General features: G+C 34.1%; 1 protein-coding gene across 1 annotated transcript in view; it reads left to right on the top strand.

Annotated features, from left to right (window-relative positions):
* mtx2 (metaxin 2) overlaps positions 1 to 16,134 on the top strand; it is a 58,332-nt gene extending 42,198 nt beyond the window's left edge. The window contains exons 4-10 of the mRNA XM_028806240.2: positions 5,880 to 5,952; positions 9,026 to 9,102; positions 9,729 to 9,821; positions 11,008 to 11,046; positions 11,679 to 11,804; positions 14,230 to 14,306; positions 15,388 to 16,134. Coding sequence (XP_028662073.1) covers positions 5,880 to 5,952; positions 9,026 to 9,102; positions 9,729 to 9,821; positions 11,008 to 11,046; positions 11,679 to 11,804; positions 14,230 to 14,306; positions 15,388 to 15,580 — 678 coding nt within the window. The 3' untranslated portion in view covers positions 15,581 to 16,134. The remainder of the gene's footprint in view (positions 1 to 5,879; positions 5,953 to 9,025; positions 9,103 to 9,728; positions 9,822 to 11,007; positions 11,047 to 11,678; positions 11,805 to 14,229; positions 14,307 to 15,387) is intronic.
* Positions 16,135 to 16,408: the final 274 nt, after the last annotated feature.

Raw genomic sequence — 16,408 nt, 5'->3', positions numbered from 1 at the left:
CTGTACAGATGACCAGACACAAGACTCTGAGTGGCAGCACTAACCCCAGTTCCACCATGCTACACGATAGCTTTTACTATAGTACTAGCCATTATGGATGTAGCAAAATAACACCTTTTATTGGCTAACTAAAAAAAACTACAATATACAAGCTTTTGAGGCCACTCAAGATCTTGCCTGAAGAAGGGACCTGAATTGCCTCGAAAGCTTGCATATTGTTATCTTTTTAGTTTGCCAATAAAATGTGTCATTTTGCATGTTTTTCTTAAAAACAAAACTTCATGTGTGTTCAATATATTTATACTGTTAATGATTACTCTATTCACAGTGAGTCACAATTAATATTTAAATAAAAACTACATTTTTGAGTTCTGGATAGCAGGTTTATTATCAGTTTAGAAGGTTAATTTCTGTGGTCACACGAAGCCACTGTTACATAATAACAAATGTTAATTTTCAACTTTGATATGACACAAATACATTGAAATGCTTCATTCCAAGGACTCTCTTCATTCATTTGCTCAAGTAACTAAATTTAGTTTTAAGGTCCAGGTAAACCACTTTTGACAAACATGTCTGATTTCATTCACATAGGACCAGTTTATAATAACCCACCCTCCTATTTTGCTTGTCTTGAAGAAGTAGAGTGTAAGCTAATCATATGTACTAGAAAAATGTACAAAGTATGAGATCCTTGACCAGGCCTGGCCTCAGACATATTCTCCTGATTTTTTTTAAGAAAGCATCATTAACTGTGTTAAAAGAAAAAAAAAATAACAACTGAATTTGAGGTAAATGTCTTTCCCTTCTTTGGCCAGATGTAATGCCCCCACACAACTTTTAGTTAATTATCCATCCATCCATTTTCCAACCCGCTGAATCCAAACACAGGGTCTGCTGGAACCAATCCCAGCCAACACAGGGCACAAGGCAGGAACCAATCCCGGGCAGGGTGCCAACCCACCGCAGGACACACACAAACACACCCACACACCAAGCACACACTAGGGCCAATTTAGAATCGCCAATCCACCTAATCTGCATGTCTTTGGACTGTGGGAGGAAACCGGAGCGCCCGGAGGAAACCCACGCAGACACGGGGAGAACATGCAAACTCCACGCAGGGAGGACCCGGAAAGCGAACCCAGGTCCCCAGGTCTCCCAACTGCGAGGCAGCAGCGCTACCCACTGCGCCACCGTGCCACCCCTTTAGTTAATTAACATCTTATTAATAAATTGTTAAAACTTAAGATATCTGAGCCAGATTCACAATTGAGGACCAAGTGTGAATCTAACCCTTTCCCAAATTTGTTCATAATAGGCAATGTGCCCAAATGGGCCAATTGCATATTCTTATTCATAAATCAATTAGTCTTCCAAACTGATTGCACATTGACCCTGTCTGATCTGAGACAGTCTGCACATATGGGCATTCTCCAGCAGTCCACTCTGCATGTATTACAAAGTTTAAATGGTGTTACCCATTGTAAACATTATCCGCTGTTTCAGTTTGATGGTGGCTTTACTGCCCTGAACTCTGAAAGAAACCATAGAAGAGTGGCTATTCTGTGTCAAATGCATATGATAAAGAAGTAAAATAATTAACTGTTAGTAATGTTCATACTTGGACATCCATTTAATCATTAAAAAATATGCATAAGAAATGTAAAACTAAGTTTAACTTCTTTAGTGAGTCTGAGTCACTATTGGTAAATATGTAATGAGTATAGTAGTGTATTTTTAGATTAACTACAGCTTATTACAAATTAAAAAAGAGCTTGTTTCCATGGTCACTCTGATGTATTCAGTAACATTCCCAAATGTAATTAATCCAGTTCAGTGTTGTGAGGGGCCATGCTCACATGGGTCTAGTCTGTTCATACCAGCTAATCTAGCATACGTATCTTTGGAAATATGAGAGGAAAACCAGTGTACCTGGAGACACGAGGACAACACACAAATGACTGAGTGCAGTATTCAAACCTAGGAGGCTGGGTCCGTGAGGCAGCAGTGCAAGCCACTGCATCACTGTCCTGTATGCCTAAAATAAGTTAAGAGGTACATGCTAATGACCACACAATCCTGAACTGAAATTAAGCATGTTTGAAGATGGATGCATTTATAAACAATATTGTATAAATGTTTATGTCAAGATAATGATCTCCTTTTTCTTACATATTTGTTATTGGTATTGATATTCTGGTATGTCAGAGTTTAGAAAGGATGCAGAAATAAAAATGATATATATATGCACAAATTTTAAAAAGTTAACTGCTAAGTTTCCATTCATCACTATGTAAAGAAAGGTAAATATGATGTTGCACATTATTGGTTGATAACAGGTAGCAGAAGTCTCTTTGAAAAAAAATAAGCTTTTTTTATAATTAGTAGTACTAAATCATTTGTGTATAACTGGAGCTAACATAAAGCCAGGTTTAATGAAGAAGTCGCTGTGTAAGAAAGCAAAAGAAATAGATGCCAGTTAGGAAAATGCCTGCAACATTTATCTAAGCAGGCTTGATTTTTCTATTTCTTTTTCTTGTCCTAGATGTTTACTAAAATGGTTTGACATACTCTATTGTTCCATAAGCTGAAATGTTGTGCACTGAAGAGGTGAAATAACCTTTGGCTGCAGTGGAAATAAAGCAGCGTGAGTCTAGTGTTTTGAGACACTGAATTGACAATACATTTATCTTTGAATAATGTAAATATCCTGAGAATTCTGTGGCAGTTGCTTAGAACAAGACCCTGGTCTTCACTGCATTCGCTAAGGGCCAGAGCTGTCAGAGAGTTTGCTTGCAGCTCTCTGCTCCAGAATAATTTAGGTTGTGCCTCTTGAAGGTGCGCCAGAGTATTTCACTGCAGTTTTGCATACCACCTCCAGCTAGATTCAGAGCTTTAAAGTTAATTTAGAGTTCTGCTGTTGGGGGAATTAATGTGGGAAAAGCCTGGCCAAAATTAGAGTTAAGCTTTGGTAGTGGGAAAGAATTACATGACAGTTGTTGGCCATAGAAATGTTATAATGCAAAAGCATTCTATTTATGACTAAAGGCTTTTCTGAAAAAACAATATTATGTTAGTTCTATGGGTTTTAAAGCAGATGATTCTGAAAAGCTAAATGGGAGAGAAAAATGAGGTAACTTTATCCTATTTTTGCAGTAATAAAGGGTATATTATGAGGAAAATGGGATAGGAGCAGTGATTTCAAATTAAACCCTTCATGGCCAAGCCTTTTCTAAATGTAATGGGCTGGTGCCCCAACAAATATGTTTGTTCAGGCTGAGTGACTTAAACACGTATGGCTGAAAATTAATAGCTGGTGGCAGGCTGGCAGCGCTGTGCAGTGAGGCAAAGTGCCAGTAAATTGTTTGTCTTCTGCAGTACAGTCCTATAATTCTTCAGGGAGCCAATGACATTCTGCTTGCCAAACAAAATAATGATAAATAGAGGAAAATCAGACTTGAAGATTTCAGACCTCATTTTTGTTTTCTCTCCCTGCAATCCTCAAACCGCCTGCTGAAGTTTTGTAGCACTTTGCCAAGTTTATTTGGCAAAATTCCCTATATAATATATATATATATATATATATATATATATATATATATATATATATAATATATATATATATATATATATACACACTTTGTGTGTGTGTGTGTTTACATGCATCCATACACAATTGATAGGTATACCTCATACACTCAAATATTAATTCCTGTCAGTTTCTTCAGTTAAAATAATTTTCTTAAGTGTTAATATTATTTTGTTGTTATTTAATAATAGTATGAATCTGTTTTTTTATTAGATGTAATGGCCTTTATTTAGTGGTTTAAGAATGGCTGCAATTTAGTGTAATATTTATAATCATAAATGTATGTCATTTCAGATTCTTTTTATCTTCAATATTCAGTACTCTGTGCCACGTTGCAAATTTGCAGACGTCAAATTTGATTGTTTTTTATTGCTTGAAAAGTAACCTCTTTTTAAGCAATTTATTACAGACTTCCATACCTACCAGTTTTCAATATTTTTTCATGCATTTTACACTTTATAACATTATATTATCATTCCTAATTTGTCCAGTGCAGGGTTGTAGGTGACAGGAGCAGCACTTGGTATAGGGCATGATCTTGCCTTGAATGATGCACCAGTCCATTGTAGTACCAAAGTCTAAAGTCTTAGTTTAGAAATGGCAGTTAATGTAAGACACAAATCTTTGGGATATGTGAGGAAAATGGGTGACCAGAAGTTTAATCCACACATACACAGGGAGAATCAGCAAACATTAGGCAGGAACCAACCAATTAAACATCTGCACCTGCCAATATAGAAGTAAAAGTTAGTCTAATACTTACATTTTTTGAAAATGAAAAAGAAAATGTGGTTACCCAGAGAAAAGCCCATACAGACACAGAAAGAGGATACAAACTGTGTACTTTACTTGCATGGCTGACACTTTTATCCAGGGCATCTTGCAACATTTGAGATACAATTGGTTACATGTATTTTTATTTTTCCAGTTGGTGCACAGGCAGGTGAAGCAACTTGCTTATGTTAAAACAATAGTGAGATTTGAACCCACGGCCTCAAGGTTTGATCTCGAAAGCCTTAACCATTATGCCACATTGTAGGTGTGATATGCTGAGAGCAGCCAGATGCATAATTTGAACATAGAAATATGAATTTGTGAGGCACTGGTGCCAACCAGTGTGTAGCTATATATTTTTATATAGTGTAAAAGTACAGTATGTCCTCAATGTGCGGGTACCTACTAATGTGTATGTGTATTCTGACATTTTCCCAACTCTTGTGTATTTTTGGAGGGAAATTGCCTTTGGCATTGATGGTTATGATGAACACTAGAATTTATTTTTTAACAATCTTGCCTCCTTTCGCTGTAAATGTCTTTCCCAGATTATCCAGTTGACACTGTCCAGTTGCAGTTCAACTTTTAGGATATAGTCTTAGGTTGTTGCATCTGAGAACTCAGGTGGTAGTCATTAATTCTTCATGGTGAGGTGAAACTGGTATAACTGCATTGGTTTTTAAAAGGATTGTCACTTTTAACTATGTCACCTTAAAATAAGACCCTTGTATTTTTTGTCAATACAGCTTCAGGTAGTCAACATGCACAAGCTATAGTTGTTAATAAATATACTGTGCTTTTTGAAGAATACACACAAACACTTCATTTTGCACAGACACTCCTACTGGTAGCATTGACATGCAGGGATCACATTCCAGAGTTGAACTTGGGAACCTTATGAGGAGTAAAAAAAGAAATTGATCATTATACAGATAAAACGTATCCATCAATCCATTTTCAGAGCCCATTTTATCTATTACAGAGCAGTGAAGCGAAGGAGACTTGCAGGAGCATTTGGTGCTAGGATGCAACCTTAGATGGGATTGCAGGTCATTGTAGGGTACGCTTACTAACAGACTCGCACTAATTCCTATAAAACCAGTTTAAAGTTAATAGTTATGCTAACATAGTCACCTTTGGGATATGGAGTGGAACAGGAATACTTTGAGAAAGCCGAGGTAGATATAAGGTACATTTGAATGGTACACTCAGAACATTGACTGGAGAGGTAATTGAACCCTGCTCAATGGAGCTATAAGGTGGCACCACTAAACTCTATACTATTATGTAGTACCATAAATACATATCCCATTTAACTCAAATGAAGTCTGGTATGTTTCTGGGAACTAAAGCCTTAATGCGAATTCTTTCTTTCTTCCTTTTTTTTTTCTTTTCTGTGATTAAAAGGTGAGAACTGCATTTAACTTGCATGGAAGTGTACAATTTTTACATGCCTTGCGTCCTTCTGAATTTTCAGTGAATAATTTAATTTTATCTTTTTATTTTTCGCTAGGCCTATTTGCGAATGTGCACTCTGCCAGTCCAGGTGGCGTGTAGGGCCAATGCAGAATACATGTCCCCATCTGGTAAGTCTGCTGTGCATTCTGTGCACTGCTGCAGTGAAGTCACACTTCCATGGCAACAAAATTTCAGCTCACAGCCATTAAGTGACACCGTTAGATGCAGTGTTTCTAATTGCCTGCCGCTCCAGCACACCGGCAGCTTTCTGTGGTTACTAAGAACGTAATTTGAGCCAGGCTATATATAATGTCCCCTTTCCCAGTACTGGTATTTTTATTGCCAGCACCTCTGCAGCACATAGTAAATTGTATTATGATTTTAGTCATACAATATGTTATTCCTCAAAAATATTGTCTATTTATTTGTTAGTAAAGTGTTAAGTTTTAATCCAAAGAAATGGTCATTGAAAACAGTGAGCAATTTTCTATTGCAGAAAAATAATTTGTTTACAGCAGCTTTTAACTACACCACTGTTATAGTAAACAAGGGATGCGGATTTGAAATGCATATTGCTTTACTGCTTAATTTTTTTTTTTAAATTAACCTCGTACATTATTCTTACCAGTGTTGGAAACTAAATTAATTGTCAGCCTTGTTTAGGCAGTAGCTTAATTGTTATTATTAGATGATTCTTGTGTTTATATTAACTTCCACATTAAAATAGTCATTATTTTTGGATGACCCACTTTAGATTTGTAACAGTCTTTTTTTTTTTTTTTTTTTTTTTTAAGGGACATAATCTAAGAAGGTGCTAGTTCCTTCTTGTTCTCTTTTGGTCATGATAGCCTGAATTGCCTTGACCTTTTTCACTGCTGTAATATTTTAAATAACAGATTGATATTCTAAGTCAAATTTCAAGAAAATCCTCTTAAAATGTTTTGAAAAATGGTCAAGTCCCCTCAGTTATAATTGGTTCATAACCATAGTGAATAGTGACCTCCTTCAAAGAAAATCCTTGTAAAATTCCAAGAGAGGAGTGTTTCATATTCTACATTTTAGAAGGAAGCAAAAAATTAGCACTGTATATGTACTGTATGTAGTTGTTCATATATTTGGAATTTAACAGGATAGAAAGGAAAAGTAATATTAGCAAAATTTGTTTTCTTATGAAATAACTAAAGCATTATATTTTGAAATGTTGTCACATACCTAAAATAGAGCTTTTGTCATTATCTTACATATTGTATTATGCTAAAATAGTGTAATTATTGTAATTCTTGCACACATGCCATGTGTTTGTTTTATTTCCTTAACTGAAAAAATAGCAACAAATAAACTTGCCTTTATAATCAAAGACCTAAAACACACCATCTTTTTATAAGAAGCTACATGTTAACATCCTTGGAGACCCCTCTGGTCAGTGAGAGCTGCATTTCTTTTGTCATACAGTTGATCGTGTGGATGCAGATTAAGTCTTTGTTGGTCTGCTATACTCCATCCATTACCCTAAGGCTGCCTGTAACTTACAGAGAAAGAATCTTTTCAAAGGAACTTTGACAGAACCTGCTGTTAGTATGAACTCTGTGTGAACTGGGCTTAACAGTGGGTTCCATAATTAAGAAGATGAGAAGGGAGTTGTAAGAAAAAAATTGCTATTTTATTTTATTTAAAAGTCATATTTTAACATGCATTTTATTGGACACAAGTTCTGCTTTCTGAATAGACTGAGTACCAGTTAACCTCATAAACTCTGTCCATAGTCAGTGCTCACTAATTCTGGATCATAAGTGTTAATGTATTTTTTCTGTTTAGTGGCAAATAATTCATCCAAACAATGTGAAAGTATAATTTGGCACAAAAGATAAATTACCATTTTTAATAAACCTTTGTTTTCGTTCATTAAGTTATTTAGTTTTCTCAAAAGTTATTTCAAACATTACTTTAATACTCCTCTTAATATCTAAGCTACATATATTTTTTTTAGTTTTCCTCAGAAAACCTTTTATTAGTAATTATTAACTTATTAGTAATTGCAGTGCTTATGGTTATTTGTGTGGTTGCGTGTATATGTATAATTATATATACAGTATAATCTTTTCCCCTTTCTTAACCCACATTGATTTTTAGTTTTCAGGAGGGCTTATTAATACAATACAGATTCTCAGAATGCTGTTAAGCATTTCTGTTTTTGACACAATGGTGCCTCTTTTTGATTTGGCATTCAGAGTCCTATTATATCCAGATATCATTTTCTTATAGGAAATATGAGCACACTGTTAGATGCTAACACTTTTTTCCCCAAGCTTTACACATAATAGACCATCTTTCATAGTGCTTGAAAGAATGTAATTAATTTGAGTTCCACAGAAATAGATTTGCGGCTTTAGAGATCTAGTTAACTGATTGACTAGGGCAGACAGAAAGTGCAGAATATTCTAGCAGTGTTGCCCATCTGTGAAAATGTAATTCTTATACCTTAAAGATTTTTTCCTGATATCAAGGTTTTTAATTCATCTGTAGCCTTTACGCAATCTAAATCCAGCACCAGTAATAACAAATGAACAGCACCAAAAAAAATCTTAATTTTAAATCAGTGTTGTTTATTTACATGTACGAGCAAAATGGTACCATCTTATCCTTTTATTTACTCATTTTATTTAACAGGTTTCTGATTTTATTTTATTCATTGTTAACAGTAAGGTAATTTAAAGTGGCACATTTTTGGTAGAAAAATTGTCTTTTAAGAAAGCTTCATTTTTCTGTGTTTTGTATTGTCATTTCTGATAATAGCCTTTCTTTCTTTCTGTCTTTCTGTACCCCAGCCATGTGTTTGTGCAGGTTCTTGTCTTTTAGCAGACCATTTTGAACAGATGAAACTAAGAAACTGCTGCCAGTGAGACTATGTTTAGTTTATAGTATGCCTGGATTTGTATATTTTGAATTTGGGGAAATTGCAGGAAGTTTAAATGTTTGTGTTTCCCACTTGCGCATATATTTTTTTTTGTATGTTTCTCCTTTTATCCTGTATACAAACAAAGTTGATTAAATGCACAAAAGCCCTGTCAATACTGCAGTTCATTTGTAAAAAGTAATTAGAGGCTATGATAAAAAGTACAATGGGTTTCTTTATAAACTCTGCATATACAAAGGAGAATGTTCCTTTTCTGTTTTGATTTATTTATTTATTTATATCTTCAGGTAAAGTACCTTTTATCCATGTTGGCAATCAAGTTGTATCAGAACTGGGTCCAATAGTCCAGTTCACCAAAGCAAAGGTAAGAGAAACTACATCCTTATAAATGCTTTTGGTAGCAGTCACTGAAGAAAGCACTTCATCAATCATTTTCTGTCGTGTTCAGGCAGAACATATTGATAGAGCGATTTATAAAAATTATGGTTGTTCACAATTATCGTGAAGCATTTACTAGCTAGTGGTTGGGTAGGAGAAAAGTAAATTCCTTACAAAAAAATCAAATGGTATAAAAAAAACTTGGACTCACAAAAGAAACATTTTTGTTTGTTTGTAGCTCAACACTGTACACTTGACGATCTTATTTAAATTATTCAACCTGTAGAAGTTTCAGTATTGGTCTCATTACATTTGTGAGCATATCAACATGGAATCTTATTAATAATCATTAAAGAGTCGCCTTGAAGTACATAGCACATTTCCGTGTTCTCATAATAGCTATCTTTTTGATTGACTTATTACTTATAATTTGACATTATTCTTTAGTACTGAGTTTTGCTTATGACATGTTTTCAGTCACTTAAATGATGATATGATCTCCCTAAACATGGCAATAAAAAAATCCCTGTGTATCTGTCTTAATCTATTGTGCTGCCTTGCAGCTGAACCGATTGATATTACTTAGTGCAATCCGTTTCTCTGTCCCTTTAGGGCCATTCACTTAGTGATGGACTAAATGAAGTCCAGAAGGCAGAGATGAAAGCCTACATGGAACTTGTGAATAGTATGCTGTTGACAGCTGAGGTACAGTAAGTTCTGAAAACTTGTGTAGTACTTGCTCTAAATGGCAGAGTGAATGACAAAATGTGGCTTTTTTCCCTTTACCTTTGATTTCCTTGCAATTGACAGAGCTTATTGTAATGCTGACAGGCCAAAAGAGCATGTGTGGAATTTGGAAAGTCTGCCTCCCCAAATGCATGTCTTTTAAGGATATAACTGCAAATCCTAGAATCTGTTCTTAGTCGTGGTCCTTAGAATACTAAAAACCAGTCACTGCCCCTGGGTATCATTGAAACTAAATGGAACAGATAGGGAGTGAGAGACTGACTGTATTCTTATATAGGAAATTGCTGCAGCAAGTCATTGTGTGAGCCATAGTCTGCAAAAGAGCATAGCTCATAATATATTCATGCAATATACATAAATAATCATAAGTAGTCCAGTCTAAAGTAAGAAGTGAATTATACCCAGTTACCACTTGTATCTCTTAAAATGTGTAGATTCTTTTTTAGATTCCAAAAAAACATTCACATTCCATTTGAGATGTATACTACAATCCATTAATTTAATGTTTTTAGTCAAGTGAAAGAGAGAGTAATGACATGTCAACACTGTATAAGAACATTCAAAGTAAGTTAATTTTGTGTAAATACCTAACATGTAAATGTTAATATAATAATATTGTAAATTCCATTTGAAGAATATGTGGTTTATTTTAAAAGATAAAAAAGGCTTAAATGGCTTTGAGCTATAATGTACATTGTGCAAAGTGGTTACAAACAAGCATTTTGGAAGTGAAACCACTGGGCAACAATGGATGGCACTGTGTTCTCTACCCATACACTTTTGTGATCGGCGTAAAATGTACAGAATTGTTTGATTAATTAGTCTGATTACAAATGATTATTCTTGCTGATTACCCCCTTTCTTTAGCTTTAATTACTTTCACATATCTTCTGGTTCACCGTTGTCTTTGTTTGTTTACAATTTGATGCTTTGAATTTAGTGTAAACATTAATTTTTTTATATATAAAATTAAGCTAATTAATCACTGCGCTCCAGGAGCTGTAGTAATGAATTGTTTGCAGCATTTTGATATTCTTGGCAGTCTCATTTATAAATCAAAAACCGTTCTGTAGATGGAATTCATTTACAGAGCTCTACTGTGAGTCCAGTTGTAGTTTATATAAAATGTTTCTTATTTCTGCAGCTGTATATTCTGTGGTGTGATGAGAACACTGCAAAGCAGGTGAGCACTTTTTTTATCAGCATTTATCTTAATTAAAATTTAATGAACAGGGGCTTTCTTCACAACTGGTAGTCCCAGCTCATAAATGATACATGGTGTTTTACAGCATTACTTTGCCTGCACATACATTTTCAAAAAAGCTGTGTCTATAACTCATAAGAGAGTGCACAGTTAAATGAGAATACATTTAAAAATTAATTTCTTTGTACCAGTTGTACAAGTCTGGTAATCAAGTAGCAAATAAATTAAATGAGCAGTGCAGCACGTTCAGTAAAATTTTCGTTTAATATTTAAATGTGGCAAATACAGACAAGAAAGTATTTTATTTATATATTTTGCGCAAAGCATTTTATGTGACTATTTCTATGCTATATTATTGGCTTGTATCTAACTAAAGTATGGCAGATGAGGAAAGTGGCATTTTTTTTTTTTTGTTTGTTTAATGCCTCTCTTATATAATCATTTTCAGACTCATAATATCCAATGTTTGCTTTTTATGTATAGCACAGTATACAATGCTTCATTACTCACATTTCCATGGCCTCTAAATAAGAAGATACAAGTCATTAGTTTATTTAAATAGATACATATATAAATAAAATCTAAATGAAGATTATATTTTTCCTTTTTAGATCACAGTACCACGGTATAGTACTCCTTATCCATGGCCTCTAAATCACATTTTGGCCTATCAGAAGCAATGGGAAGTCAAACGCAAAATGAAGGCCATTGGATGGGCAGGCAAGACCATTGATCAGGTAACAAATTTATTTTTATGTGTGTATGTGTATGTTTAATACCACTTTTGTTTTCAACTTTTGTTGGCTTTCATGGTGATGTTATTGAGAGTTTTCTTTGATAGTATACATCTGAATTGATTTAAGCTGTGTGGCCCACTGACTAAGGCAGTGGACTTTAAACATAAATCTGTCACTTCAGTCCTAGGCTACAGCACACTGTGTAACCTTGAGCAAGTTATTTTTCTCTCCTGTGCTTTTATTGTAAAGAAATACAGTATGTAAACAGTTGTACTACAGCCTTGGATTGGTGTGATTCTTTACACAAAAAAGCCACACTATTTAAATAGCCACACTTTGGTTATTTGATTATTGATCTCATTGACATTATTAGATTAAAAAGACACACTGTTTGATTAAAATGCAAGTTGAAGCTTTCTCTGTTGATACTGTGATGTTTTTTTAATTATTATATTGTACATTAAATTCTACTACACTTCCCATTAAAAATTTGGCCTTTAGGGCTTTTCATCTTAAAACCATATTGTTCTTCGTCCATATTGTGGTGTTATATTTAGGTGTACAGTGTTCCTTATGGAATGAAATGTGTGAGTAAAGGTAGAAAGGTATTAGCAAAAAAAAAAATTAACGAAATGCCCAATCCAATTTAGGACCGCTCAAGGCATCAGAGTTCATCACAGAACCAACCTTAAATGGGACGCCTGTCAATTGCAGTGCCTACTCATACACACATTCATGTGAGACTAATTTAAAATCATCTTTTGGAATGTGGAAAGAAAACCAGAGTACAAGTGGAAAAGCCCCATGCAGATGTATGGAGAATATGCAGACTTCTTGCAGACAGTCACAAGACACTAGATTTGAACCCAGAATACTGTATCTATGAGGCAACAGCACTAACCATGCTCTGCACAATTCAATAAATAAATAAATAATATTTAAGTTATCTCAAAAATGGTGTTCATCATGGTAATATTTGATTGAGTAGAAGAGAATGAAATTACAATAGAAAAAAATGTATTTATTAGCTAATATGGAGACATTTATGTATTCAAGGCAGTTTTGTTTCATTAGCACATAAAAATTAATGTGTTATATAGTGTTTCAATCCAGTCATTAGTGAAGATTTTTTTTTCCTTATACCTTATTCCTTCCCATTTGATTAATAAAAAATAGTATAGAGCTGTAAAAATTATGAAAATTTATTTGTGGGTATTTTTTCAATAAACAAAGACATTGTTAATTAAAGCTGCATTCTTTTGCTGCTGACACCTTTTCAAGGATCTATACCTTCTAGACTGTAATAGTTAATGATCATTAAAAAATAGTAGACATTGACAAAAGTAAGTAATTCAACACTGTAGCAGAAAAAAATAGAGATTTATGATGATAATAATAACAACAATAATGACTCTTCATTTTCCAAAAATTGAAATGGGACAGTGTGACTTAAAAGTGAATATTGCCAATATCATATGTATGCTATTAGCAAGGAAAGGTTGTTGAATGCATGCTGTGAAAACAAAATAAAGTTACAAATGGCATTTCAGCTGTGGGTGGTCTTCAAAAATAAACTAGGAGAAGGAAAAAGGGTTGTTAGATTCTATTGCTTCTACTAATAGCCCTCTTCTTTTCCTGGTTATTTTCTAAAGAATACCCACAGTGGAAACGCCATTTCTAGCCCTATTTTCTTTTCACAGTGGGAATTCAACAACATTTTTGGTGCATGTTCAGGCCTCACATTGACAGATTTTTTTGTGCATACTGTGCTTTTAGTATATGTATTTAGCTGATTAATGATTTTCTGTTAGTAGACCAAGTGACTATTTTATATTGTAAAATTGTAGTCTCAAAATAATAATATGGATTGATAAACTGGAATTAAGCCAACATAAAGTTAAGAGTTGGAATATGAAAACATAAGTAAATACAAAAAAAAAAAGGTTGGAAAAGCAGTGAACATCCAGAAAATTTTGTTACTGAAGATCTTTGACAATACCCTAGATCTGTGAATGTTTACTAAGTGCAAACACTTAATTTTTTTAGAATGTCCCCTTTTTATGTGCTAAATATATCATCTTAATTTTTTTTAGTTAAACCACACTATAATGAACCCAGATAATAGTGGCAAAAGTTTGTTATATATTGTGCTTCATTCCTGAGGCTTGATTTACAGATTAAAGTTCAAATAAAGAGATCCACAGCAAACATTAGGTTATTAAAACTCACATTGTGCTAATGTGTTCTAATGTCTAAATTACATGGGTATATTGAAGCAGTGGTTTATCCAAGGCAAAAAAAAGTATTTATTGGAGTATTTACTGTTTTGGTTATCCAGAAGGCTTTCTACTTCTAAGTTTTGAATGTTCTGTCGACTGCTTTCAGAGAGAGTGCTAATTGTTATTCTCAATGCGCTCATTCTCAGGTTTATGAGGACGTGAGCCAATGCTGCCAGGCCTTGTCACAGCGACTAGGGACCCAACCTTATTTCTTTAACAAACAGTAAGTTAAAAATATGTGATGAAACTGACTAGACAGAGAAAAAGTAAACGTAAACTTGCTAATTACTTTGTGTGCAGTGAATTCAGCAGTCTGGTTTTTTTTGTTGTTTTTACTGTTGATTCTTTGCCCTTAATGGCTTAACATTTTCAAATAATTTAAACAAAATGCCTTTTTAGACATATTTTAATGATTACTTGAAGTTTAATGGATTTTTTTTTTTTTTATTTGGATCGGCCTCTTAATTTGTATTCCTTAAAATTTTAGCATACTGATCAACTGTTACTGATGCCAAAAGGTTACAGAAGGTCATCTCTTGCTCATGGGTAAAACTAAGGGCAAGCTTCCAGTATGCAAATATCTGGCTTTGATTTTGCTGTTGTGTTTATTTCCATTTGTTTAGAAGGGATTACAAAGGAAATACATCCAAAAACTGACACCACGTAGGGTTCATTTTCATTAGTGTCAGTCCACTTCGCAGATGAAAAGTGCCGAAAGGCATTGCACTTTTTTGAAGTGCATCAGGTTTTTTTTTAGTTTTGTTATGCAGCATAGCTGTAGGGGGAAACTGAACACAGACTTGCAGTCTCCCTTCCTCCCTCTGTCTGTCTCTCTTTATTTATTTATTTTTATTAAGCATGATGTGTGAAGGATAGCCAGAAAAGTAAGTGATAAAATACAGTAGCCTACTTACATTTTCTTGTGTGGACTATGGTTCCATCTTTTTCTTTAATTTTAGTGCATTGGGAAATTATAATTAATCTGTTAATGACAGCAGGGTTTGTCACAAGCTTGGGGAATGTATAATAAATTGCAGTAATAAAAATTAAGATCGCATGCATCAGTGAAACCTTTGGAGGTTTTGTTTAATTTAGTTACAAAATGCCAGCAGCTGACTGGGCATCTGAAGTGCTATCCTGAGAATGTTAATTTTTCTGACTTGCACTTAACCTGGGAAGTTTTATCCATGCTGGGCAGAAAAAAAAATGGCTTTGAGACAAAAATGTAAGGTTAAAGAAATAAAATATATTGACTACTTCTTTTTTTTTTTTTTTTTCTTCTTTCACCTGTCCCTATTTTGTAGACCAACTGAGCTTGATGCATTAGTATTTGGACACCTGTTCACTATTCTTACAACAGAGCTGACCAGTGATGCTTTGGCAGAGAGAGTGAAAAACTACAGCAACCTGTTGTCATTTTGTCAAAGAATTGAGAAGAACTACTTTGGAGATAATGACAGCTCTAGCATAGTCGGTCGCATTTCTCCTTTTTCTTGAACTGTAATTCTTTTTGTGTTTGCTTCATTTCCTTTATGTTGCTTGATGTCTTGTAGTAATTCATTGTTTTCATTAACAAAAAAAAAATGAATAAAACTGTTAAAAGTGTATACAAGCATATAAAAGCATCAAAGCCAGAACATTCTAAAAAACTTGTGCATGATATTTAAGTGTACTGTTTAATAGTGGTCATCATTTACAGTTGCTTACTGCTGTATTATGCATGTGTGTGTTTCTTGACCTTGAGAAGGAAAGAACCCAGTAATACAAACGACCTTAACTTTTATTGTGACATGAAGGAAGACAGAAATATCTGTAACATAATAGTTAAAACACGTGCTGTTTGTGAAAAACGAAAATACGATTGTGTATTGGGAAAACAAAGCAAACTTTAATGAGCAAATTACAACTGAAAGAAGAGAAGAAAAAAAACAGTAAATGCAATGTGTTCCTGATGCTTATTCACAAAATTCTTTGCTTGAATTTGCAATGTGTTTTAAGCAAGAGGAATGTTCTGTTTTTAGCAAACTAAAGAAGCATTATTTTTACAAGAAGACTTGCTGAGTGTTTTTATGTATGTGTGTTTAACAGAAACATACTGAACTGTTACAGATAAAACCAGTGAGGCTTGCCGAATCCTTGGCAATGGAATTTGGGAGGTGCATGGTGCTGAGGCATCTTGTATAGATTGAAACAAAATACACAATTGACTTGTATCCGTCACAGATGACTGCACCTCCATGAAGGTTACACTGTGCTTTTGCAAACTTGGTTATTTTTTTGCTAGGAAGAAACACTACATGTTCATATTACACTGAACTGTTTTGA

The sequence above is a fragment of the Erpetoichthys calabaricus genome, chromosome 8 (genome assembly GCF_900747795.2).
Source record: "Erpetoichthys calabaricus chromosome 8, fErpCal1.3, whole genome shotgun sequence".
NCBI classification, from domain to species: domain Eukaryota; kingdom Metazoa; phylum Chordata; class Cladistia; order Polypteriformes; family Polypteridae; genus Erpetoichthys; species Erpetoichthys calabaricus.
Note: the sequence above shows the minus strand (reverse complement) of the source record. Positions and strands in the feature narration are given on the sequence as shown.